The following is a 25,433-nucleotide window of genomic DNA, read 5'->3' as shown; positions in this document are numbered from 1 at the left end:
CACTGGAATTCCCTTGTCCTGGGCAGGGATTCAGATAGGGGTGGATGATTCTGGATGGTAACAAGAAGCAGGGCACTGTGTGTCTCCACTAAGTTACTGTAACAAGAGCTTCTGGTTTACTTAGAACTGTTAAGGGGGACCATAAGGAACCCCCAAAGCCTTGATTTCTCCTTCCCATGGATGCTTCTGTCGGAACTGAGGTTTTCTGATACAGCAGATGCATGCAAGAGAGAGAAGGGTTACTCACACTTGGTCGGTCAGTCAACTCAGCTTCCCATCGCTGTAACCAGGTGTGAGACTCAGAAATCAAATTATGTTTGGAGCTGCTGGCAATGATTCTCTTGTAAGTGCTCTAAACTATATGCTTATGCACAGAAATGATTCGAAAGGAGAAATCTTTATCATACAAAGAGTTTTCTAAATACAAGAGAAAGAAGTAATACTTTTTTCCTTACCGACGTCAAGGCTCTTGGGTCTCGGGTTGCACTGCTTATACCCTTGACAGCTTCGGAGCTCCATTAACTGTATGTGTAGCTGGTTCAAAATGCCCCTTTCCACGGTGTGCACTGTATTCGTGAGCTGTGGACAGAGTGGTCAGGACAATGGAGGTGAGCACGTGACTGGCTATCCCATTTCCAACCGCTCTCAACAAAGGAAAGCATATTTTCTTACCTGATAAGGATCTGTATTCATGTCAAAATACTCCAGAAAGCCGGTAGCAAACTCACAAAAGAGAAAATTGTGTGTCTCATTAACTGTACGCAAACACCAGTATGTGTTATTGTTGGAGCTTGTGCATGCGCAGAAAGATCCCACTGTCAGAAAAGAGAGAAAAAGAGCCCAGTTAAAAGAACGAAAAACCTTCACAAGCTGGCCATGTCAGTACCTCTTTACGAGCTTCAGGGTTGCTTTCTAATAAACACTGTGTGACTGGCTGTTTAAGAGAATGGCATCCTCCCCTCTATTCATCCTGGGAAAATGCAGGGGACTCTCACAGACTGGAGACCAAGGTCAAGTTGCAGGCCCCTGACTTAGTTACCCTCCTTAATTCTGGAAGGCGGTGGTCTCCAAAATGGGGCGAGTGGTTGGAGAAGAGTGGGTATTTTGTATTTTCTGGAAAAGGAAAACATGGCTGTCTCACGAAGGGACAGAACTAGTGCCCTCACTGTCTCAGGGTCACACAGCCAATGTCACAACTATGCATTGGGAAGACAGAGTCTGAGACGAGGGTGGAACCCAGCTTCATGGAACTGGAGGTGATGCTATTTGCAATTATGGAAGGCCTCTGCAGCCCTGTCTGTGTGTGCACGGGAGCACGCATGCTCGCATGTGGGAGGGTTCCCATGTGCATACATGAAGAGGGCTGAGGACAACTCTGGGTGTCGTTCCTCAGGTCACACTCGCCTTGCTTTCGGGACAGGATCTCTCTTTGGTCTGGAATTCCCAGACCAAAGCAGTCTACACTGGCTGGCCACAGTCCCAGGGAGTTGCCTATTTTTCTCCCTAGCAATGAGATTGTAACCATGGTTACCAAGGCTACTTCTATGGGTCCTGGGTGAATGAATTCAGGTCTTCATGCTTACATGGCAAAGCACTTTACTGGCTGAGTTACCCCAATATTTTAATATGTGATGAGATTTGACTATCAACACCTTTTGTACATAGAGAGGCTCCCTGGCTAACTCGTAGAAAGTATTTAAGAGACATCAAATTTTAAAACCAGCCATCCATTCTTTTTCTTATAGAAATGGAGGGAGTGATGATGGGGTTTCAGAACTGTTTTCAAAACTACTTCTTAAAACGTTTAAGATAGGTACAGTCAAAGGAATGCACCTCTGATGTAGAATGTTTGAATCGCTTAGCTCGTTTACTTCTCAAAGAAGTGTTAGACATATTGTTGTATCCATAGCCACTCATAGATGGGAAAACTGAGGCCCAGAATCAGGTGACTGACAGCTGGCAGCGGGGAGTCCGGCTGGAAGGCTGACTTAGCTATGAGACAACTGCCCTTTGCAATATTGAAGACACTAGATCTGGCCCCGCGAGCTAAGGGGGATCTTTGAAATAGCGAATGAGAGGGGATTATGCGTTCAAATATTTTAACTGACCAGATTTGGGGGCAGTTAAAAGCTGAAGGGGAGGTACATCGTGCTCCATAACTGACCATTACGGGCTGCAACCTCCCTATTGCTGATGTTCCTCAACGGGGCTTACTTGTGTCAGCTGGCCAACCTACACACACTACTCTTTCTGCTGCCCAGGCTAGCCCCAGTCTCACGATGGTCCTGCTGCCTCTGCCTCCTGCGTGCCAATGCCAATGACATGTGTCAGTCATGATGGTATAGAGATTTTGGTCTTGTTGATCTCAACTCCCCTGTGTTCTGTGTTCTCCACAGTCACCTCTCCTTCATCCCAGACACATTTTTACAAAAGAATATCTAAAAAAAATGGAGTATATTTTCATCTGTTTGATTTTTTATAGAAAGTACTTTCAGTATGTCATTCATAATTTATATTTATTTTATATGAATGTTTATTTAGTTCATACTTACATACTAAAATCCAGGCAACCAGTATTTTTTAATTTATATAGAAAATTTCCAAACCAGCTGGGCGGTGGTGGCACAAGCCTTTAATCCTAGCACTTGGGAGGCAGAGGCCAGCGGATCTCTGCGAGTTCAAGGCCAGCCTGGTCTACAAGAGCTAGTTCTAGGATAGGCCCCAAAGCTACAGAGAAATCTTGTCTCGAACTCCCCGCCAAAAAAGGAAAATTTCCAAATCAATAATTTCAACATGTTGTGAACTTATTTCACAAAATATACAAGTATAAAACTTCTGACCCCTGCTCACAAGCTCACTCTGCTGGGATGCTAATCTCTTCCATCTGAACAACTTCACTACAGCTCTTTGGGTCTCAGCCTAACCATCACTTTTGTAAAAAGACCCATTGCTGGACATTGACTGCCCCTCAAGGCCCCCTGAGCAGTGCTATTGGGAAGCAATCAAACCTTTATGAGCTGGGACCTTGTAGGCAGCAAGACATCCCTGGGGCATACGCTTGATGATGACCACAGGGGCGGGGGGGGGGGGGCGGGGGGGAGGAGGAGGGGGCTGCCTTCTTTCTTTCTCTCTTTGCTTCCTAGACACCATGAGGTGGATAGATCCCTCTATCACATGCTCCCCTGTGACTCCCCACCACAGATAGATAGATCCATCTATCACGAGTTCCAAAGTAAGAAGACCGATCAACCCAACAAAACCTCTAAGACTAGGGCTGGAGAGATGGCTCAGTGGTTAAGAGCATTGCCTGCTCTTCCAAAGGTCCTGAGTTCAATTCCTGGCAACCACATGGTGGCTCACAACCATCTGTAATGAGGTCTGGCGCCCTCTTCTGGCCTGCAGACATACAGACAGAATATTGTATACATAATAAATAAATATTTAAAAAAAAAAACAAAAAAAAAAAACAAAACCTCTAAGACTCTGGGCTGAAATGAGTGTTTTCTTTCTTCAAGTTGACTCTCTCAGGCATCATTCCCGTGGCGGTGAGAAGATGGTTACCACGTGTACTATCTTCTTCATCTCTAACGGGTACCCTCAAACTCTTTAGTCACCGTTTCCTTCATTCCATGGCTACAAAGTGTAATCATTTTGCTTGGCTCATTTGGTTACCTGCCTTCCTCCTTCCCACTAGAATCAACGTGTGATGAGGACAGACACCGAACCCTCAGCAATCTGAATAGCCCATAGGGACATCCCCCCCTACACACACACCGCAAACTCCATTTCAAGAGCCATGTTAAAAACTGAATGCCATGACTAAGAGGTACTTAGCCTCACTGTGATTGTGAACACACAGGCAAAGAAACACACAACTCAAGTAAGGGCAGTACTGAGCTGCCCGGAGCAGGTCCGCCATCTCAAGGGACCTCCAGTTTGGAAGCTGCCTGGATGCCCTCCACTGACCCTTGGAAGACTGGGGTTTTTATCTGTGCTCCTGGTCAGCCTTCAGTCAAGGCCACTCGATCCTGGGCATGATCCCTCTACTGCTGTGAGCACCATGTAGAAAACAGAGAAACAAAAGCACTCTTCAAAAGGACACAGATATTCCGTATCTTCTGCCATCCCAGACAAAATGGAAGACTTTTAAGGACCCCATGGTCAAAGGGGCACAGGATAAGGAGGGTGTGGGCCCTGCACTGATAGTATCTTTACTGTGTTTTTATTCCTTTTAAGACACCTGCGTTAGAGTTAGGGCAGAAACCAATTTCGTTCAGGCAAAACTGCCCAGGTGTTTATTGCTACTGACTTGGGTGGGTTTATTGGGAAGTAACCACCTAGGGCAGCCTCTGTGTGAGACCTCAAGGAGAGACTTGGTATCTCTCAACAGAAAAACCAAGTCTTTCTAGGAATCAAAACCAGTACACCAGCATTTGAGAGGGAGAGCCAGGAAGACTGTAAATGGGAGGCCAACCTGACCTACACAGTTCTCGGCCAGCTGAGAATTCATAGTAAGACAACATCTTCAAAAATCAGAACAAAAATTAACACAAACAAAACAAAAAATAGATTCTAAAGGAAAAATTGTTTTTTCCAGCAAAACGATCTGAGCACAGACCAATACTGCATTTTCCTTTGGATCACCCTGGGCTGCTGTGTTCTCTGTAGGATTCTTTTTTTTTAATTAATTAATTTATTTATTAAAGATTTCTGCCTCCTTCCCGCCACTGCCTCCCATTTCCCTCCCCCTCCCCCAGTCAACTCCCCCTCCCTCAAAGGCCAAAGAGCAGTCAGGGTTCCCTGCCCTGTGGGAAGTCCAAGGACCTCCCACCTCCTTCCAGGTCTAGTAAGGTGATAACCTTTGCTGGAGAGGTTGTGGAGTAAGGGGTACACTCATCCATTGCTGGTGGGAATGCAAACTTGTACAACCACTTTGGAAAGCAGTGTGGTGGTTTCTCAGGAATTTCAGGATCAACCTACCCCTGGACCCAGCAATACCACTCTTGGGAATATACCCAAGAGATGCCCTATCATACAACAAAAATATATGCTCAACTGTGTTCATAGCAGCATTGTTTGTAATAGCCAGAACCTGGAAACAACCTAGATGCCCTTCAATGGAAGAATGGATGAAGAAAGTATGGAATATATACATATTAGAGTACTACTCAGCAGTAAAAAACACGGACTTCTTGAATTTTGCATGCAAATGGACGGAAATAGAAAACACTATCCTGAGTGAGGTAAGCCAGACCCAAAAAGAGGAACATGGGATGTACTCACTCATAATTGGTTTCTAGTCTCTGTAGGATTCTTAGCCTATGTTAGGGAGAGGTGCTCCCTGTACTCCTGGAGGAGGCGCCGTTGGGGGACTTACGGTTCCAGAAGGGGGCGGTCTGCCAGTGGTTGTTGTCGTGTGTGAAGCAGGTGAGCCCAGGCAGGCTGCACTCCTCCCCCTTCCTCTGGCGTTTCTTCTCCTTCCTCGCCTTCTTCCTCCGGCGGTTCTCCTTGAAGAGCTGCAGTTTGCTGTCCACCTCCTGAGCAGCAGCCTCCCTAGACCAAGACAAGGAACTGTTTTGATGACCAGAGAGGACTTTACGAACAGCCTTGCACAAACGTGTACATGGAAGACACACGAGTGTACATGGAACACGACCTCAGGTGACCTCTGCTTCTCATAGACAGCTTCAAAGATAGCCGGTGTCACGGAGGCAAACTCACTGAGTGACAGTTCCCCCATAACTTTAGTAAGCCTGACAGTTACTTGTTCTGAGGCATTGATGGAGATAATTGTTGGCATGAGTCAGTGCATGACAACCCATGGACAATGATATGATCTCCTGGGAGCTCTGTACCTGTCAGGCAGCCACGAGTCAATGAATTGTTAATTTGGATGGGACAGCTTACAATAAGTGGATTAAAAACCATTGGGCAAATTATATATGATAAGTTTTTAAAATAAATATTTTATCACGTTTCTTCTTTAAAATATTTATTTTTTGGAATTCTAAATTCTATCCATGTATATTAGATATGATTATATCCACCTCCTGCTTGCCCCCGCCAGATCTCCCTCTATGCATCCTCTTCCCAACTCCATCTCCCTCCCTCCCTCCCTCCCTCCCTCCCTCCCTCCCTCCCTCCCTCCTTCCTTTTTTCAAGTCACTGAGGTTAATTACTGCTGCCCATATGTACAGGGGTGGGGGCCATCTACTGGAGCATGGACAACCCACCAGTGACCACACCCCTACAGAAGAACGATTCTCCCTCCTCCAGGGGCTATCAACTGCCAATCGCTCCTCAGGGGTGGGCCTCCTGAGCTCCGCCCTCACCCATGCCAGCACTGTGGTTGGCTTGATCACATGCCTGTAATCACCGCTACTGAGTTCAGGAGACCAATAGCAAAGTCCCGGTCCAAGAACACTATTTCAGGGTGCTCCTTGTCCTCTTCTAACTAGTCCACTCTTTTGACTTCCCTGAGCCTTGGCAGGTGATTTGTTTTCCCACATAGTTTAAAGTTTGTCGGTACTCAAACACAAATGCTCTTCCACATACAACTTTTGCTATCGCTTTAATGTCCGCGTGCTTCCTTACATTCCGAGAGGTCAGGCCTAATTTAGTTCAGGGTCTGTTACTCTCCATCCATCCCCACAGAGGACCAGGCATGGAGGAGAAGTCCCTGTGGAACACAGGAGTCCCTCCAGTCACTGTGGACAGTCACTGACTCCTGGCAAACACCACAAACGCGGAGTTACTCACTTGAAAGGGTGAAGATGGTTTTTTAACTTCTCTTGCCTTTTCACACCTTTCTCCTTGTTGTAATAGCTGCAGGCCAGAAGATTAAAAAGTCAGTCAGTCTCTCATCTATCTATATCTATCTATATCTATATCTCCCTTCATTTGATTAAATGGCTCATCACACACACACACACATTAAGTGGATGAATAGTTTGACTTAAGTGGATGAGAACAATATGCCTTATGGCAATGGATTCATGTATGGCATTAAGAAAGAGAAGTTGGCCTCCAGCTACCCCTGGCTCGTTGGTGTCAGGAAGTGAAGTGACCCCGGGATGCTCACCTCTGCTTACCGCAGCTACATTCCTCCGGCTTCCTTTTCTTTAGGTGTCCCCTCACTTCTCTTAAATTCTTAATTTTATCTTGCAGAACTTCAATCTGGAAAACACACATTCACACAATTCCCTTCTAAGATCAGGATTTTTCTTAACAAAAGATCGTCCACCTTCTTTGCTGTTCCAGAGACCAGCTGGGAAGAGCGAGTCAGAGAACACATTTATATCCCACCTACACCCCAATCAGTGTGCCACAGAAACACTAATAGATACTTCTTCATAACTGAATATTTTTCTCAAAAATATCCAAAAGACTATTGCGTTCATCCCTGTTTTTCCCATGCTTGCTTTCAGTAGGACTATTGCTATGTAACTAGAGGAAGATAAATACCTTGGTGGATTTTCCAGTTTTTTTTTAATATAAAATAGTTTTTACAAGAGCTTTGATTTTTTAATTTCATTGAAATTCAATTGAAATTCTAAATAATATAAACAAGTTATCATACAAATGAATACTTAGAATGCCAAAAGACAGAGGCCATAATTTTATTTAGTGTCCTCTAGAATACAGCATATACTCAATATCTGTGTGATCACTCGTGGGAAAATACTAAAGCACTGTGCTCATAAAAGGAATTTGGGTGAGGACTTTGCTAAGGATTTCCCAGTTTTCAGGCAATTACGAAAAGGAGGATGGGTACACACGGAATGTTCATCCTTTACAGCAGCTGGGCAGCTGAGCACAGAGCCATGTGGGTCACCCTGGCACAAGAGAGTTAGACTGAGCACACGGCCACGTGGATGGCTTTCTGAGCATACAACCACGCGGATGGCTTTCTGAGCACACGGCCACGCGGACGGCTTTCTGAGCACACGGCCACGTGGATGGGTTTCTGAGCACACAACCACGTGATGGCTTTCTGAGCACACGGCCACGCGGATGGCTTTCTGAGCACATGGCCACGCGGATGGCTTTCTGAGCACACGGCCACACAGATGGCTTTCTGAGCACACGGCCACGTGGATGGCTTTCTGAGCACACGGCCACACAGATGGCTTTCTGAGCACACGGCCACACAGATGGCTTTCTGAGCACACGGCCACGCGGATGGCTTTCTGAGCACACGGCCACGCGGATGGCTTTCTGAGCATACAACCACGCGGACGGCTTTCTGAGCACACGGCCACGCGGATGGCTTTCTGAGCACACGGCCACGCGGATGGCTTTCTGAGCACACGGCCACGCGGATGGCTTTCTGAGCACACGGCCACTCGGATGGCTTTCTGAGCACATGGCCACGCGGATGGCTTTCTGAGCACACGGCCACTCGGATGGCTTTCTGAGCACACAGCCACCTGGATCACTTTCTGAGCACACAGCCACGTGGACCACTTTCTGTGTTTTCGCATGCTTGTGGTGCTGGGCTAGAACTAAGGTCCTTATTTACAACTATCAAGCTCTCTCTCAACGAGCTTTATCCTAGCCCAACACTGACCTCTTTATCGATGTAGGCCTTATGGTCCTTCCACGCTCTGGCCGACTGGTACAGCTCTCTCTCACAATGGATTGTATCATTTGAAAGGATGAAGCATCTGAAAACCAAACAGGACCAAGAGAAAGACTTATGGTCTAGTATCAGGAAACACCAGAGCTAGCAAAGAGAACTCAATACCTTTCAACCTCTTTGTATAGATACAAACACCAAGCTTAGAACTGATTCTACCCAAGGGTAAAGGAGAATGCATCTTGGCCAGTGGCTGGATGAGGGGTAGGGTCACTGCTTGTGACTAGGTCATCCCCCAGAACACCTTGTCGCTGCTTTTCATATTCATCATCCCTTGAATAAACTCCACTCTCCAACTCAAGCTTTTAAAGTGTGTGTGTGTGTGTGTGTGTGTGGATTTTCAGTCACAAATGCAAAATGACTTCTTGGAAGAAACATATTATTCCATTATTTTGCCTTTTAAAATACCTCAAGTATTTCCACTTACACTCTGATATTTTCCTTTTCCTGTTTTGCCATGCTAAGGCTCTAACCTGGGTCTCTGGCTGGACAAGCATTTTACACTGAGCTGAACTAGACCCTCAGCTTCTCCATTTAGGGTCCTCTCTCTCTTTCTCTCTCTCTCTCTCTGAATTTTTGAGACACAGTCTCTGCAGCTTTGGAGCCTGTCCTGGAACTAGCTGGGCCTCGAACTCACAGATATCTACCTGCCTCTGCCTCCTGAGTGCTGGGATTAAAGGCATGCACCACCATTGCACAACTAGGTCACTCTTAAGACAGTTTCATGTATCCCAGGTTGGACTTGAACTTCTGATCCTGCTGAATTCCTGAGGGCTGAGATCCTAGGTGTACTTCCAGATGCCTAGTTTATATAGTGTGTGATCAACTCCAGATCCCAGGGCTTATTTTACCGTTGTAGTTTGTGTGTAGAGGTGTTTTTTCTTTATGCACACCCATTGACCAGGGACATGTAGCATCTGTGGAAGCCAGAATGGGTGTTGGATCCCCTGACACTGGGGTTACAGACAGTTGTGATTATCTATGTGGTGCTGGGAGCCATACCTGGGTCTTCCAGAAGAGCAGCCAAGTGTTCTTATGCTATGAGCCAGCTCTCCAGCCCCAAATCTAGGGATTGTTGCCAACTAGGTAAACATTCTCTCAGCTGAGCTAGGTCCCTAGTCCCACACACCATTAAGTTTTAAACAAAGTAACAATTCAGGGATAGAACTGGGTGGACATGGGGGTGTGATTCTAAGAAATCTAAATTTGGGGTCAACTGGTACTCCATGGTGATGGCATTGGGGATAAAATGAAGATCTAATAAATTTAAAGTTATGGAAATAGTGTTTGTTTCTTGTCGGTAGGACTTCCAATCCTTTCTGTCTTCTCTTGTGAGGCAGGTCAGGTTTTTCTGTGTCTTACATACCCATTCCTAGCCCACAACCATTTTCTAGAAGTTTCTTTATGACCCATTGTCTTTCTTCAAGGTGTATTCAGTTCTGAGGCCGGATTCTGCAATGCTCTAAGTCAGGGGGGACCATGGAGCATGAAACAGTCCCCAGCAGTCCCTAGAATTGTTTCCACCTATTTCCAGACACTTCTGTAGGTAACAACTTGGGGATAGAAACTTAACCGCTAAGTTAAAATATGGGAGACTTGCTCTGACTGGGTTCCTGGCCAATTAGCTAAATATGAAACGGAACCCAAAGAACATATGGAGGTTGCTGCTGGTTCCAGCTTCTCCCTGCTTCCCTGTGCCTCTTGTTGTGCAGACAAGCCTTTGGACATTGCTGAGTGTTAGCTACCTTCCGCCAAGCCCACACGGTGACTGTATGGGGTGTGAGGTAACGCTGACCTCCACCCTGGGAACTACAGAAGCAGACTCACTTGTGTGTCACACGGACAGTGGTGGGCAGCCCCATCGCGTCGTTGCTATCGGCCAGCATCTCATTCCTGATGTCACCAGCAGCAGCCTGAGGGCCTCCCAGCCGCTGGTGGCCCTCATCGTGGCGCTTAGCAATGCTCCTAGGGGGTAACACTTGCAGTTCTTCTTCTTCCAGATTTATGTCGTATATTTCGCCTTCAAATTCGACAGACAGGGACCGAGTCTGCCGCGTGTGCACAAACCTGGGCTTATATTCTGGAATGAGAGGAAAAGCCACAATGCAGATGAGCTGGTGTGCGTGGCAGAGAAAACAATATCATCCGTCGCCTTAGGGTCTTAGAGAGGGACAGCCAGTATCAGCTTCATTGGTACCTTGGTACCTTGGGATAGCTCCTGAAACCACGAGGCAAAAGCAGGCTCTCTACTGGGTGTGTCCTGTGACAGATGTCACACTGCTATGGCCTCAGGCCCTTCCCCCGTCAATCGCAGGCCATGTGGTTTCACATCTAGTTTTCAACATGAATGGCTCTATGCTATGCTATGGCAGTTAACGAAGAACTGTATGGTCCCCGTTTATTATTTATAATGGCAAGCTTTCCCTTAGCTTTAATTGTCCTTAGGATACTGTAGATCTATCTTGAATCCATAATCTTGAAACGCGGTATTGTCATAGTGTTCCTTACATGAAAGAACTCATGAGACACCAAACATGAATTGGTGCGATCAGCCACGGTTTCAGAAGAGGGTACCGAAGCTCTGAGTTTTGCTTGCCTTTCCCTGGGCTCCAGAGCCGGAATGTGCGGTGTGAGCTTACATCTCACCACTGCCTTGGGCTGCCTTTTCAAGTGGACGAATGCCCTCAACACCTCGTGTTTACACAAATACAGGGGGATGCTCTAAAAATAGTAAATCTGCAAATGCTTGCATAGGCCAGGTAATGTTTAAACACACACGGTGATGAGTAAGGGGCATCGTGCATCCGGACCATGGGACGGTACACCTCGTGCCCACTGGGTCCTGGAGGAGAGATTTAGCGTGTAAGCTCTGACCTTTGTTTACACCTGAGAAGCCTGGCGGAGATGGAGCAATGGGAATTGTCAGCCTCCTCCAGGGGAGACTGCTCCCTTGGTACCCAGATGATGAGGAGGCCCCCATGACAGAGGATGACTTTCATAGCCATCATGTCAGGGAAAGAGGAAACCTACTCTTGTTCTAGGTCACACGAGATTCCACACAGTGAGAACTTTCTGGAAGGGAAGAGTGCCCCTGTTACTAAGTGAGACATTTGGGTCAGGGTGGCTGTGTTGGCGGTGATTTTCTTGTGTAGTTTGAATATGATCAGGCTCCTTCCAGGAAGAAAGACAAACCCATAACTCGGTGGGGTATTGGGGGAGGGTTTCGAGACAGGGTTTCTCCATGTAGCCTTGACTGTTCTGGTACTCGTTTTGTAGATCAAGCTGGCCTCGAACTCAAATGGTGTGCACCACCACCGCTGGCCAACTCAGTGGTTCTGAACTTTTTTGGTTATGAACCTCTTTAAGAATTTGTGGGGGCAAAGAAAAAAATTGTGGAAGTGAATAATAGTCAAATTTGGATACAAATAAGGTATTTGTGATCCTAAAGTCCATTTTGTTCAGCACAAAATATCCTATTATTTTCTTGAACGATTTGTGTCCAACTCTTTGACACAGGTTTAAAGATAACTTTCCTAATAGAAAAGTCACCACAGAGTTGAGTTCTTCTCACACATGCCACTAGGTGGCACTAAACTCACACACTTCAGTGGATGGCTGCCCGGTTTGTTTTTGTTTTTCTGTAAATCTATAACCTCACGTGTCAATCAGCTACCTGAGAGTTTTTAGTATAGAAATTGTCAGCAGTTTGACAACATTTAAAGGTACAAATACAGTCTAAAACATGAAAAATATGCCTTTAAAAACTACTCCTGTCTTTTCTTCTCAGGTTCAAACACACATGAACTGATACCTGAAGTTTAACTTTTAAAGCATCTTAAGGCAGACAGACATATCAGGGCATTACCATGAAGGTTCAGTAAATAAAATGGACCTAAGCCACCCACCCTGGTCTGGCAGAATAGCCACTGCAATTCCTTCTTTCATTCCTGCCGCTCTGTGGCCTGAGGGGATTTCATTCTACTAAGTGAAAATATTTGCAAAGTAAAATTTCTAACCCATCTTTACTACCCTACTTTAAACAGAACAATGATTTTGCTTTTATTCTGAAATCTAGCCTACCAGTAATAATATCTAAGTCGCGCTGGGAGTGGGAGGGTCTCAATAGCGCTTGCGCCTGCCACGAGGTATAGCTTACTTGGTGTTCCTTGGTTCCTCAGGAACTGCCTTTGATTCTTTCTCTGGCTTCTGCTGGATCGATAACCAGACTCCCTACAATGGCACTCTTTGTCTTTGTCGTGCAAGCCGCGAGAGTAGAGGTTGCGCGTGCTCTGACGGACGGTGAGCAGGTCGCTGGGTCCCTTACACTTGTGGATTCGAAGCTTGCCAGACGTATCCTCAATGCATTGCCATTTCTGCAAAAGCCAGCGGGAAGCAGTTGGCGAAGCTGAGCCAGGTGGTATTTATTAAGTACTCTAGCACTAGGGATTTTCCCCCTCCCTCCCTGGCAACACCATTAAGGGGTATGAATGAAAAGGGACACGCTTTTAAGTGACCCCGCAGTAACTCTGCTCTCGGTCCTATTTCTTTCGGGGCAGGCGCATACAGATGATAATGAAATCACTGGAAATCAGAACTGTCTCAGTGACACTAGAGCTGAACGCTGATAAATGAATCCTCCGCACCCAGACTAAACAGTCTTGAATGGAGCACGTTAAAGCCCTTAGTGTCCCAAGACACAGAGCCAGCTGTCAGGGCTGTTTCCACCAGGACCCGAATCCGCCCCATTTGTTCTGGAAAAACAAACTTGCTGCTTTTGTTCTCTGCCTCTGGGTTTCGCGATCCTGGGCAGAGTGGCACGTGAGGAACACAGAAAGGAATTTAGTTTGAGGCCATTACAGGCAGAGCCGACGCGGGGTATCCCAGACCTGGGCAAACTCGGCACTCTTTCTTTTGGTTTTCCTTATTCTACAAATCCTGCTCGCCCACAGCATGCGGCGCACCCCAGGGGGAAGGAGTCCACCTTACCAGAAAACGCAAGCAGGAAGTTGCTCCCACAGCATTCAGCGCACCCCCCAGGAGGATGGAGCCTACTTTCCCAGAAAAAAAAAAACGCAGCCAGGAGGTCACAGTGGGGCTCCTAGCTCCTGTTTTTGTACAGGGCTATGGGGCCGCCGCTGCAGGTTCAGGCTTCTGAAGCCCCATCTCCTCACTCTGGGAGATTCCTCAGGAGCTCCACTCTACGTGAAAGCCCTAAAATACTCATTGGTTAGCTGGGAGAATCCTGGCCTTTATCTGCAGTTGATCTGTTAATGGAGTGAGTAGGGGTGGGCACCAGCCCGGTTAAACGTATCCTTCTCTCCCTCCCACATACAAGCACTGCCTGGGTGCGATTCTGTGTATTTCAATGCACAGGTTTCTGATTGGTGGCCAGTGCCATCTACTTGTGCTCTAGAGAAGCATGCTGGCTGTGTCACGTATAATGCCGAATAAGTTATGTCTAAAAAGGCCCCCCACTCTAGCCCCGTCTATGGGGATCCTATATCTCCCACACGTCTCTGGTAAGGCAATACCTTCGGGAGGTGTCTCAGAAGCAAAACTTCTAATGTGCGAAAGGTAAAGTTTGGCCAAGGGACTTGATGGGGTTTGTTAGCAGATAAATGAAATGTGTCTAAAATGGTACCTAAACCTCCACAGTGACAAGGCCTTGCAGTCACATTTGCTTTCCCTCAAGGGAGTTGCTTGTCTTTGGTATATGTTTAATTTTTAGAGCTGGACCCCAAGTGTCTAGAGCTCACTCCATGGTTCCACTTTAGCCCTTGGTACTCCGGGGGTTGCCAGATGATCATATCCAGCCATGTTAGGTTTGTCTTCTTTCAGTGCGTGCCTGGAATGCTTTGAAGGTTCAATATCTCCACCCAGAAAAGAGGTCGTCTAAGAGAATGCAACTACCTACCAAGTAAGCCACGGAAAGGCAACATAAACGACAAGAATGTTAAGAACTAAGCTGCCGAAGGTTTAACTTAAAACATGGGGGTTGGAGAGATGACTCTGTGACTTAGTCCTTTCTGCTCTTCTGGAGGCCCAGGTTCAGTTTCCAGCACCCACATCAGGCCGTTCACTTCCACCTGTAACTCTGCTTCCAGGGAATCCAACACTCCCTGGACTCCCTGAGCACCAGGAACAAGGGCGGTGCACATAAACTCACAGAGGTACAATACACACCCTCAAATAAATCAACAAATCTTAAAAGACAACTGAAGTCAGTCGATCCTGGTGACTGATGCCTGTAATCTCAGCACTCAAGAAGCTGAGACAGGAGGATTGCTGTCTAGGGGCAGCCTGGATTGTAAGACTCTATCTCAAACACACAACCATAGGAAAATATAAAATCAATTTGTTTGGGTCCAAAGGAGCCATGTCACACGAGTGAGTCCGCACTTTGACTGGATACCGGCACCTGCAACAAGTCCTAAGTGATTTCAATGCATCGTTCAAGGACCTGTTTGTAGCTGGAATCCACGGGGGAAGCAGAAGGAGAGTACGGAAGTTTCAGTAGCTCAGGTGCTTGAGTCTTTGTGAAGGGCAAATATTGTGTGCAAGGAAAAAATGCACCTAAAAGTGTGCAGACACAATTGTCTCAAAAATGATTCCAGAAGGACAAAAACTGCGAACTGTCGTTTCTGAGTCAGGATGTGTGCTCTGTTTAAAAGCAACCAGGTTGCTTAACTCCCTCCCCAGTGAGCGGGCAAACAGCTGAGTTTTAGCTTCAGAGTCTACTCCAACTAAAGCGAAGCCACCAGTTTCCAGGCAGGATTCTATGGCACTCAGAGGAGACAACATGGAACTTGGGAAAGTGTTGTATGTGTGCAAGACAGAGAGAAAAAGAGAGAGACCCAGAAGAAGTTCTCAGAAGCTGAAAGACATCTTCAGTAGGAAATAACTGTACATCCTATAGGATTCTTGTTGATGAATACTGCCAAGACATTTCAGAGTTTGAAGATTTGGGGGTGGTGATTCGGTGTTTCTGTATATGTCTGTTTCCGTCTTAAACCTAAATGGCTTACCATGCAGCCACCCACCTGGATAACATTCACAGCCAGCATTTGCAATATCTGAGGCCTGCAGAAGCAGAAGGAGTGGGCAGTGACACCCTTCACAACCAAATGTGACTCTGAACAGTTCTCCAGCATCGGCCACACAGAAAAACGGGGCCGATGATTCTATTCCTACAAACCAAGGTCCCAATTCACACCCTTTTTGGTACAAACAGCAATCATTTCCAAAGCTTGGTCTCAGCTCCTGGGCTTAGGGGATGCTCCCGCCTCAGCCTCCTGTAACGGGGGCTGCCGGTTTGTACCACCATGCGTGGCCAAATAGTTCCTGCTGGACAGAAGGGCTATGGTGCAAGCTTTCTAATGTTCTTGGCCACAGCACATAAGAGGTTTCCCACCTTTTCTTTTTTCTTTTCAGCTCAGAGGAGCTGATAGTACAAGTAGATTCTTGTAGGATGCAAAGGTGTGTGTAGAATTTCCAGTGACCGCCTGTTTGGAATCTGACCCATTTTGCCATCAGCCAAATTCCTCACGGATTTCCTGTGAAAAAGGAACGGGAATGCCTTCCGGAGGCGTCTGTTTAAGAATCCTGGTGTCTGGCACTATCTCTGGAGCAGACAATGATCCACACAAGACCAAACACACACACATATCTGCATGTGTCGAATGCTCATGCATGAGTACACACTTCCACACACGCACGTGCACACACCCCACAGCAAAGACTTGCACACACACATACAGTTAGATAAGGCAATAGCTCTTGACAAAAGTGTCAATTAGCTTTCCCTGGCAGGAAGAAGCCACAGACCCCTCTGCGTAGTGTAATTAGCTGGAGGCTCAGGCAATCTTCTCAAGGCACGCATACTAGGAATTTCAATGAAACAGAACCACCACTGCCGTGCCTCTTACCATGACAGTTCTTATGACTGTGCAATGAAGCCTTGAAGCGGCTGCTGTTAGCATGGCGGTTTCCCCGGGTGAGTTTATACATAGGAGGAAACAGAGGCAGAGAGCTTTTCAAAGGACTGTTCTGAAATTAAAACTGCAAGCTGTTCAATGGTCAAAACAAGAGAAGGTATTTGCCTCCCAGTTCCTCTGGGAGGCTCAACTTGAATTGGGTGGAGGCAACTGCTGATGGGAAGTGGAGTCCACTGTGTTCATTCAACAAGCACCCTGCAGAAGCATGGCTGTCCCTGGTAGGCTTTGATCTAATCCTGAGGCTCCCAAGCCGATCAATTCATGGCTCTATCCACCTGTGTGTGCAACGCAGCAGCCATTCACCGCCTGCACAGACCTTTCCCCTGCTTTCTGGAATTACACTTCTCATTCTGCTCTCTGAATTTTAAGTTTGTGTTCATAACTTGTCATACACTCCTCCCTCACAGGGTTCTGGATACCATCAGCGAGGTGCTGGATAAAATTTGTTTTAGCCTCCCCAACAACCCTGACTTGGAATTAGGGACAAGGAACACGTGTCATGTTCCCAAGTGGTCCCCCAAAGTTCTCTCGGTGGAGAATCGCTGAGTTGGGTAGTCATGTGTGCAGGCCTTTGGCTGTTTCCGCCTGCCTGTGCGTAAACAGCACCAATGAAGAAGGCGGGGTCAGTGCACAGGACCCAAGAATACCACTTGTAGCTAAGACTCACAGAATGGAGCCAAGTGAGAAAAACGTCCTGTGCCTTTTGAAACATTTTCATTCTTTACCATCAACGCCGCTGAATGCTTGCTTGAAGCTAGGAGCTGGTTACATGAATTTTCTCCTGCAATCCTTACAACTTACCCAATGTGTTGCCCCTGTTCCTTTTCCAAAGCAGGAAATGTTACTGATAGCCTGTCCTGGGCTTAGGAAAGGTTTTATTTACATATAAGAGGAGCTTGACAGAAAGCACTGCCTTATATGTTAGAGAAGCTGGGAGTTCCACAGGATCCGCTTCTTAGTTCTCAGGAGTCCTGATCAAGGCTGCATGCCAGGGAGTTGGGTGGGGCAGGAGTATTAGTGGAAACGCACAGCCCAGAAACAGCCTCCCTGTGAAGGCGCACCACTCAGCGAATGCTGGAGTTATCACAGCTTTTTCCTGCATTCCGATGTGTTATTCCTAATAGAGGTGGAGGTGATGTGAACTTGAAATACAGCAGCCATCTTTAATAGACAGAATATTGGGTGGGGCGTCTAAAAACCCCTAGGACTTTGAGCAAACAACAGAACCTCGGTTTTCTTCTAGACTCTGTCTGCATCTGGTAAAACAATACCTCACTGTCTTAGTCCTAAAGATGTGTTCTAAAAATTATTGAGTGCTTTGGGTTCTAAAGAGATGTGGTACGTGAACCCAGGTCAGTGCTATAGAAGTTGCTTTTTAAAAGTGTGTACCTAGTCACTGTACAACTTATTCTCTGGCTATAAATTCTGGAATATAGCAGCTTTTTTGTTTTTTGTTTTCAAGACAGGGTTTCTCTGTAACTTTGGAGCCTGTCTTGGAACTAGCTCTTGTAGGCCAGGATGGCCTCGAACTCACAGGGATCCACCTGCCTCTGCCTCCTGGGTCCTGGGAATAAAGCTTGTGCCACCGCTTCCCAGCTATTCTTATTTAATGGCTATGACTTCTTTATTTTTAGTTTAAAGTGTGTGTGCGTGTGTGTGTATGTATGTATACACATGCCGTAGAACTTGTGTGGAAGTCAGAGGATAATTTACAGGAGTTAATGGTCCCCTTCTTTCACATGGTTTCTAAGACAGCCCAGGTTGTCAGGCAGGGCAGCAAGTACTTTCACTCATTGTGCCCTCTCACTGGCTCATGTATATTCTTAAAAGACCAGGCTTTCATGTGTACCCCATTGTGGTGGCTTGAATGAAATTGACCCCCATAAGCCCATAGTGGGTGGCACTCTTAGGAGGTGTGGATTTGTAGGCATGGGCTTACTGGAGGAAGTGTGGAGGTTTCATATATGCTCAAGATACCACCTAGTGTCTCAGTTCACTTCCTACTGTCTGTGCAAGATGAGGAACTCTCAGCTCCTCTCCAGCACCATGTCTGCCTGCATGCTGCCATGCCCCACCATGATGATAATGGACTGAACCTCTTAACTGTAAGCCACCCAATTACATATTTTCCTTTATAAGAGTTGCTGTGGTCATGGTGTCTCTTCAAAGTAATATGTACCCCCAGAATATCTTGGACTCAAGTGTGATCTTCCTCCCACAGACTCCCAAAGGCTGGCGCTATGTGGGGGTGGGTTATTGGCCCAGAGGGGTCTGTGGCTTTGATCCACACACATCTGGGTTTGAACATAAACTTCCAGGTCCACTGATTTCTCCTTCTGAGCCTCATTCTCTCTGTCTGTAAATTAAGTATGGGATGCCCACCACAATAGTTCGCGATGTGGTGGCTGTGGGTACTTCTTTCTGGAATAACCACTGGGTGAGCATCGTGGTCCCTTCCTTCTGGCTGCATGTATCCTGCAGATTGCACAGGATGTATTCCTCAGACTGCAAAGGATGCTGTGCTTTACACCTCAGTATACACTTGCTTGATTATGAAGCAAACAAACAAAAAATGGGCTTCAGTTCCCTTTTTCAAATGTCTGCTGTATTTCAGGGACTAGATAAAAGCTGAGTTTTATTACACAAGCTAATTCTCAAAGTGTGCCTTTTTATGTGTAATAATATAGGTCAAATCATGTTCTCTGCAATGGAATCGCTGTGGAGTAGTTCTAGGATGACCTGATTAACTTCCTGCCAGTGTCAGCATCCGAAAACCAGATGTGCACTGAAATTTTCAAACTCAGTGTTGGGGACAAGGACCATATAACTGTCTCTCTGTCCAAACTATAACTTAGTTCAAGATATTGCAAAATTTTCTCATAAGAATGAACTAAAGTTTTGCCCAGGAGATTTAGCTCCTGTTTTCTTGAGATGAGGGGAGATGGATGGAGGAAGGAAAAAGGTAGAAAGGAAGGAGAAACAGAAAAGAGAACTTTCAGTCTGGACAACCATCTGCATGAGGCAATGCCGAATGTGGGGGACAGCACAGTTCTCGCACCAGTTCAAACAGGACAGTGGACAAACACCTGGAAACATTTGGGAAGTACTTGTTGTGGGCCAGCGCATGAATCTGAGTGTCTGACTACACAGAAGTCCATGTAACCTTCACAGTGACCTCTGTGGCCGGCACGATTGTGTCCACACAAGGGATGAAGGAACTCAGACAGCGCAGTTAAGTAACTTGCCCAAGGATGTGTAGACAGCAGTGCACTCCCAAGGCTCTGGAGCATGACTAGAAAAAGCATATTGGCCTGGCTCAGGGTATGGAACTTTAGGTGGGCCTCAGGTGAGGGGAGAGCATTTGGGCAAACAGAGGAGACAACTTACATGCAATTAAGAAAGAGGGGTGAGCGGGTTTGGAAGCCAGAGGAAGCTGACAATGCTAGTCTATCCGGGTGTGATGGGATGTGATAGATATGGTAAAAGTTGATCAGGGTGGGGCCACCTGACACAGCTTATGAGTAAAGAGGTGACCCTGACATTTCTGTCCCTGTCCTGGGCAGACCAAACACACAGAAGCAAATCATCTGAGCAGATGCTGACTGTTCAGACGTGACTTCCACGTAGGCTGGAGATGTTGGGCGGCCAGGAGGCGAAGCTGAGTGGACTCAACCTTGTATGGACAAGGCACAGAGCAGTAAGCAGAAGCTCCACTGCCTGTGATCAGGTGACCCAAGGCGACATCACAACCCTGCTGTGAATCTAACCAGAGTTCAGGGGCTTCCTGGAAATAAAGTGTTGTTTTCTGGAAAACTAACAAACCCAGCCAAATCCTACTGGTAAATGTCCTTTTATTCCTGCCCCACGGGCAGCCGCAGTGTGAAAGGGACAGACAGACAGACAGGCCGAAGAGCGAGCATTGGGTGATAACCTGGACTTCAGAGCAGAGCAGTTATGTACTCAGCAAAGGAATCCCAGTTTCCTCACAATCCTGGCAGCTGTCTGGATGCTGTGGCCCTTGGAGAGTTTTTAGCACATCCCCAACTTTGTACATATAAAACAGTGGAAAGGCAAGCTGAATTGCAAAGATGCTGGGATTCAACAACTCAATGAAAGGACATGAGATTTGCTCTCCTAAAGCCAGAGCAAGCTGTGAAGTATCAGAGAAAAATATAAAAGACTTCTCAGAAGTGTATGACCAGAGCCTCTCTCCTTTCTGCAGCTTCTATTTAAGGAAGCAATGTCTCTACCTGGAGGACAAACAGGAAAAGCAAATGCCCAATAAAGCTCACTCAACATTCGTGCTCCTTGACATGGCCTGCTCAGAAGACTCTTCCAGAAGCTTGAAAGAGACCTGACAACTAAGCATCTCTTTCCTCAGAGGCATGGATTTAATTTGTCTGGGTGGACCTGTGCATCGGCTTTTGCTTCTACAAACGCAGTCAGGACTGAGAGCCGTGGCCCTAGGTGGAGTTGTGGAGGGAGAGTCTACCGCCTCCGGCTGTTGTAGAGACAGTTACCAGAGAGGGACACCAGGTTAGAAGTGAAGAGATGTAAACTGGCTTCAGTTTACTGGATCAACACTTCCTCGGTAGGAAAATGATCTCATTCAACTAGGAAATTTCCAAGTTTCATCCAACTTTGGTGTTGTCTGGTTCTAGGGTTGGTGTTCTTAACACCGGAAAAACCAAACCAAAATCACAAGGGCTGGGGCCTGTGATGGAGCATGTTTGTGAAGCGAACCCTTGGGATGCTGAGGTAGAAGAACAGAATTCAAGGTTAGCCTGGACTACATATGGGCATCTTGTCTCAAAGAACAAACAGAGAGCAACAAACCAACCAATGCAGAAATCTCCCAGATGCCTGGTGTCACCCGTATTCATTGTATCTGTTTGCTCTGTGGGCAGAAGGTACATTGATAGCTTCCAAAGCTTCCCCAGGAGAGAGCAATGTGCAGCAAGAACTCGGTATCACCTTTCGATTTTACACAGGCGTGTGAGTGTGCTCACGTGGTAGTTATATGTGTGCATACAAATGTGCTTGGGGCAGAATTCCTAAGTGAGAGGGTGGTGGGAATTCACACTTTGTCTCAGATTAATGCAGAAATGTGGAAGCAGTACAAACACATATGTCCATGTTGTCACAATTAATCCCTGCTGGTGGTTGTGTGCACACAGTCAAGGAGTCATGCCAAGTGTCTGGGACTCCAGCCCGGTTTTATCCCCTGTTGGCTTCATAGGAATCCAAGCAACAGGTAAGACTGACGGCGACAACAGCTTCACCGGGGAGAAATTGCTCCCAGTCCCTCCTCCCACAATATTCATAGGAGAGCACTTGCTCTTCACAATTCAGAGGTTGGCTTCCTCTAGTCTAGAGACCAAAGGCTGAGACCTGGGAGAATTTAAATGGCTTGTTCAGGACGCACGACTAGGAGGCAGCAGCTACTGTATGTAGCCCAAACCTCTTAAGCTCCAGCCTTTTTTTCTTTAATTATGTTGCTCCATGCACTAAGCATAGCTCCCTAGGTGACCAGGTAAGGATAAGACACTCACTCTGGGGGCTGGGATGGCGAGCAGAGAGCTGCCATTGCTGAGTTTTCTTCAGCAGCGCACAAAATGTCAGACCAGAGGGTGAAGGCTGGTGACCTTAGCAAGAGGAGGGCACAGGCCAAACATGAAGCCGAGGATCCAGAGTGGATGCTGGGTTGGTAGTGCATGTGCCAGGCACGCGTGAAGCCCTGGACTCACTATCCGGTATTAGAATTTTTATAAATTTATAAATAGAATTTATAAAGAATTTATAAATAGAATACAGTATTTAGAATAAATAAAAGACTCCAAACTAGTCAGCTCTAGCCTGAACTGTCTCCTGAGCTGTCACGCCGGTCCCAGACAATACAACCTTCTTATTCTGGACTCTCTCTTAAGTCAGTGATACTGTCTGCAAAAAGATAATCTCCAGTGTAGCTGGATAGGAAAGCAAATGCGAGGAGATAAGGACTCTGCCCAGCTTAGAGAATCTCTACAGGAGGAAGTTCGCCATTGAGGTATAACCTGATTCTTTGTTCATTAGTTCAGGTGCTTCAGAGGGGGGCTAGCTCTGACATTCTTAAACACCCCGGTGAGGAAATCTAAGTTCAGACTGTTCCTCATAGAAAGAAAGCAACAGGGGAACGTTCTAGAGAGACTGCCAGAAAATCATTTCACGGGAACAAATTAAGTTTGGAAGACTATGAAAAAAACAAAATTAGGTTTTTAATGTTGTTAATGGGCAGCATGAAAGTGTGAGGCTTTTGCCAAAATTACGTGATTGTATCTATACTCTATTTGCCCTCTAGGACACAGATGGAAGTTTCGGCACAAGCCATAATAAGAAATTTCCAGAACGATATACTGAAAGTGGGTAAGCAGCGTGCCTCATTCCAAAATCTATGTCTTGCTCACCACGCAGAGGGCTTGGATCCTAATGAGATTAGCAATCTGCAGAGGATACACTAGTGAGCATTTCCAACTCCTGAACAAAGTGCATTAGCCCGTTGAGCTACAGAAGAATCCTGAGGTTGCCCTCATAACAATACCTAAGAGTGTCCTTGTGAGATATTGAGATGTTGAGTTAAAACGTGATGAATAGGTCTAAGCTTTTCTGTGAATCCCTTGAAAACTAAGGCTGACTAGACTAATATACGAGTATTATTTTATCCCCTGGGCCCCTTTTCCTCCCCAGCCTTTTATCCTTCAAAGTAACCCTGAAAACAAGAAAGTGAGAGGCGAGTATCAAGTTGTTGACCGTGACATTGCATTTAGGATACTGGGGACCTTTTAGTAAGACCACAATGAATGAAGCCATTTAATAGTAACTAAGTGGCCCATTTCTCGTGCCTAATATCTTTAGATGAAGTTGGCTAATTATGTGGATCTCTAAAGTTCAGAGAAGTTTGTAATTAAAAAGAAATTACCCAAGCCGGGTGGTGGTGGCACATGCCTTTAATCCCAGCACTCGGGAGGCAGAGGCAGGCGGATCTCTGTGAGTTCGAGGCCAGCCTGGTCTACAAGAGTTAGTTCCAGGACAGGAACCAAAAGCTACAAAGAAACCCTGTCTCGAAAATAAAAAAAAAAAAAAAAAGAGAAATTACCCATAGGATTTCCCAGAACGTGGAAGGGAGAGACAGTTTGAAGCCAGTCTGGTCTACAGAACTAGTTCCAGGACAGCCAAACCCTGGCTTGAAAATACCAAAATACAAAAAAACAAAAAATACAAACTAACAAAAAACCCCTTTCTTTAGTTAAGGTAATTTATCTTGGAGGGCAGCAAGTGCCCTTTGTTTATTTGTTTAGGTTTATTTCTGTTACCTTTAATTATGTGCGTATATATGAGCTGTGTGTGCGCACGTGCACCTGAGTGCAGGCATCTTACTTAGGAGGCCCTTGGAACTGCCCAGTACGGGTGCTGGGAACTGAATTTGGGTCGTCTGAAAGAACAGTTTGTACCCCTAATTGCCAAGTCATTTCTCCAACCCGTTGTTCTGTGTTTTCTTAATTAGATAATTCCTCTGAGATACTAGATTTGTCATTAAACTAGCCACCTGTCTGTAAGATGGAGATTCCCGTGGCTACAGACGAGAAAGATGCGCAAGTTCCAGTCAGTAGACACACACAAACATCACACATTCAGCCTGCAGGAGCCAGAAGTCTAGGGACAGTTGTATCCGTCCTTCTCTTCTTTCAAACACCCTTCCTTCCTTCCTTCCTTCCTTCCTTCCTTCCTTCCTTCCTTCCTCCCTCCCTCCCTCCCTCCCTTCCTTCTTTCCTCCCTCCCTTCTTCTTTCCTTCATTCCTCTCTCTTTTTTTTTCTTTTGCCATTCCATTGGAACATGGAATTTTCCTTTAGCCTGTATAGATATCCTTTTATTTGGCACAGTTTCCAACCAAAGAGTTTTTAAAATTATTGGTGGCCTCATGTCCCTACTTCTTCTTCTTCTTCTTCTTCTTCTTCTTCTTCTTCTTCTTCTTCTTCTTCTTCTTCTTCTTCTTCTTCTTCTTCTTCTTCTTGCTTTCTCTATGTCTTTCATTTCCAAGAAATGAAAATTTTCAGGCCATGAATCCCTGGTTGGCCTGGAATTCCTGTAGACTAGGTTGGCTTGGAACTCACAGAGATGCACCTGCTTCTGCCTCCAGAGTGATGAGATTAAAGGTGTGCGCCACTATGCCCAGCCCAATTTTCTTTTATGTGGTGTTAATTCATTGAATAGAGTTTTCATTTCTCACTGATAACAGATGTTATGTTAGCCACGATTAAATTTCATAATCACAGTTGATATCGAAAAGTTTGTGAGCACTGGGTGGTAATGGCGCACGCTTTTAATATTAACACTTAAGAGGCAGAGACAGGTGGATCTCAGTGGATTCAAGGCCAGCCTGGTCTACAAAGCAAATTCCAGGACATCCAGGGCTGTTTTACAAAGAAACACTGTCTCAAAAAACCATGTTTTTTCTTTTTTGTGAGTTAAAAGTGAACATATAGACTGCTTTTCTTTCCCAGTTTTGGTACAGATCCCATCATGCACCCTGGTTAGATGACTTCTTGCTTCTGTTTAGGACAGAAAGGTCCCATCATGCCACTGCTCAGCAGTCATCTCCATCTTGAGTATGTGATCTTTAGAACACAGCTAGATGGCCCACTCTGATGGTGCCGGTGCCCTTTGGCACAGAAATACCTCTGAGAGCCATCTTTGTTAACCAGAGGGGCCTGGGTAGCGATGAGAAGGCTAGGCATGGCCAGTCGACAGTCCTGGAGGGGCAGAG

At 46.2% G+C, this 25,433-nt stretch overlaps 1 protein-coding gene across 4 annotated transcripts in view; it reads right to left on the bottom strand.

Annotated features, from left to right (window-relative positions):
- The window catches only part of Sulf1 (sulfatase 1), a 164,972-nt gene that overhangs the window by 10,846 nt on the left and 128,693 nt on the right, over positions 1–25,433 (bottom strand). For all 4 annotated transcript variants that reach the window (XM_075971381.1, XM_075971384.1, XM_075971382.1 and 1 more), the window contains 8 exons: positions 12,795–13,011; positions 10,466–10,718; positions 8,570–8,666; positions 7,082–7,176; positions 6,760–6,825; positions 5,378–5,553; positions 673–815; positions 456–579 (listed from right to left, as the gene is read on the bottom strand). In XM_075971381.1, the coding sequence (XP_075827496.1) occupies positions 456–579; positions 673–815; positions 5,378–5,553; positions 6,760–6,825; positions 7,082–7,176; positions 8,570–8,666; positions 10,466–10,718; positions 12,795–13,011 (1,171 nt within the window). The remainder of the gene's footprint in view (positions 1–455; positions 580–672; positions 816–5,377; positions 5,554–6,759; positions 6,826–7,081; positions 7,177–8,569; positions 8,667–10,465; positions 10,719–12,794; positions 13,012–25,433) is intronic.

Source organism: Microtus pennsylvanicus, chromosome 5 (genome assembly GCF_037038515.1).
Source record: "Microtus pennsylvanicus isolate mMicPen1 chromosome 5, mMicPen1.hap1, whole genome shotgun sequence".
In the NCBI taxonomy this organism is placed as follows: domain Eukaryota; kingdom Metazoa; phylum Chordata; class Mammalia; order Rodentia; family Cricetidae; genus Microtus; species Microtus pennsylvanicus.
This window is presented reverse-complemented; position numbering and strand designations above follow the sequence as displayed.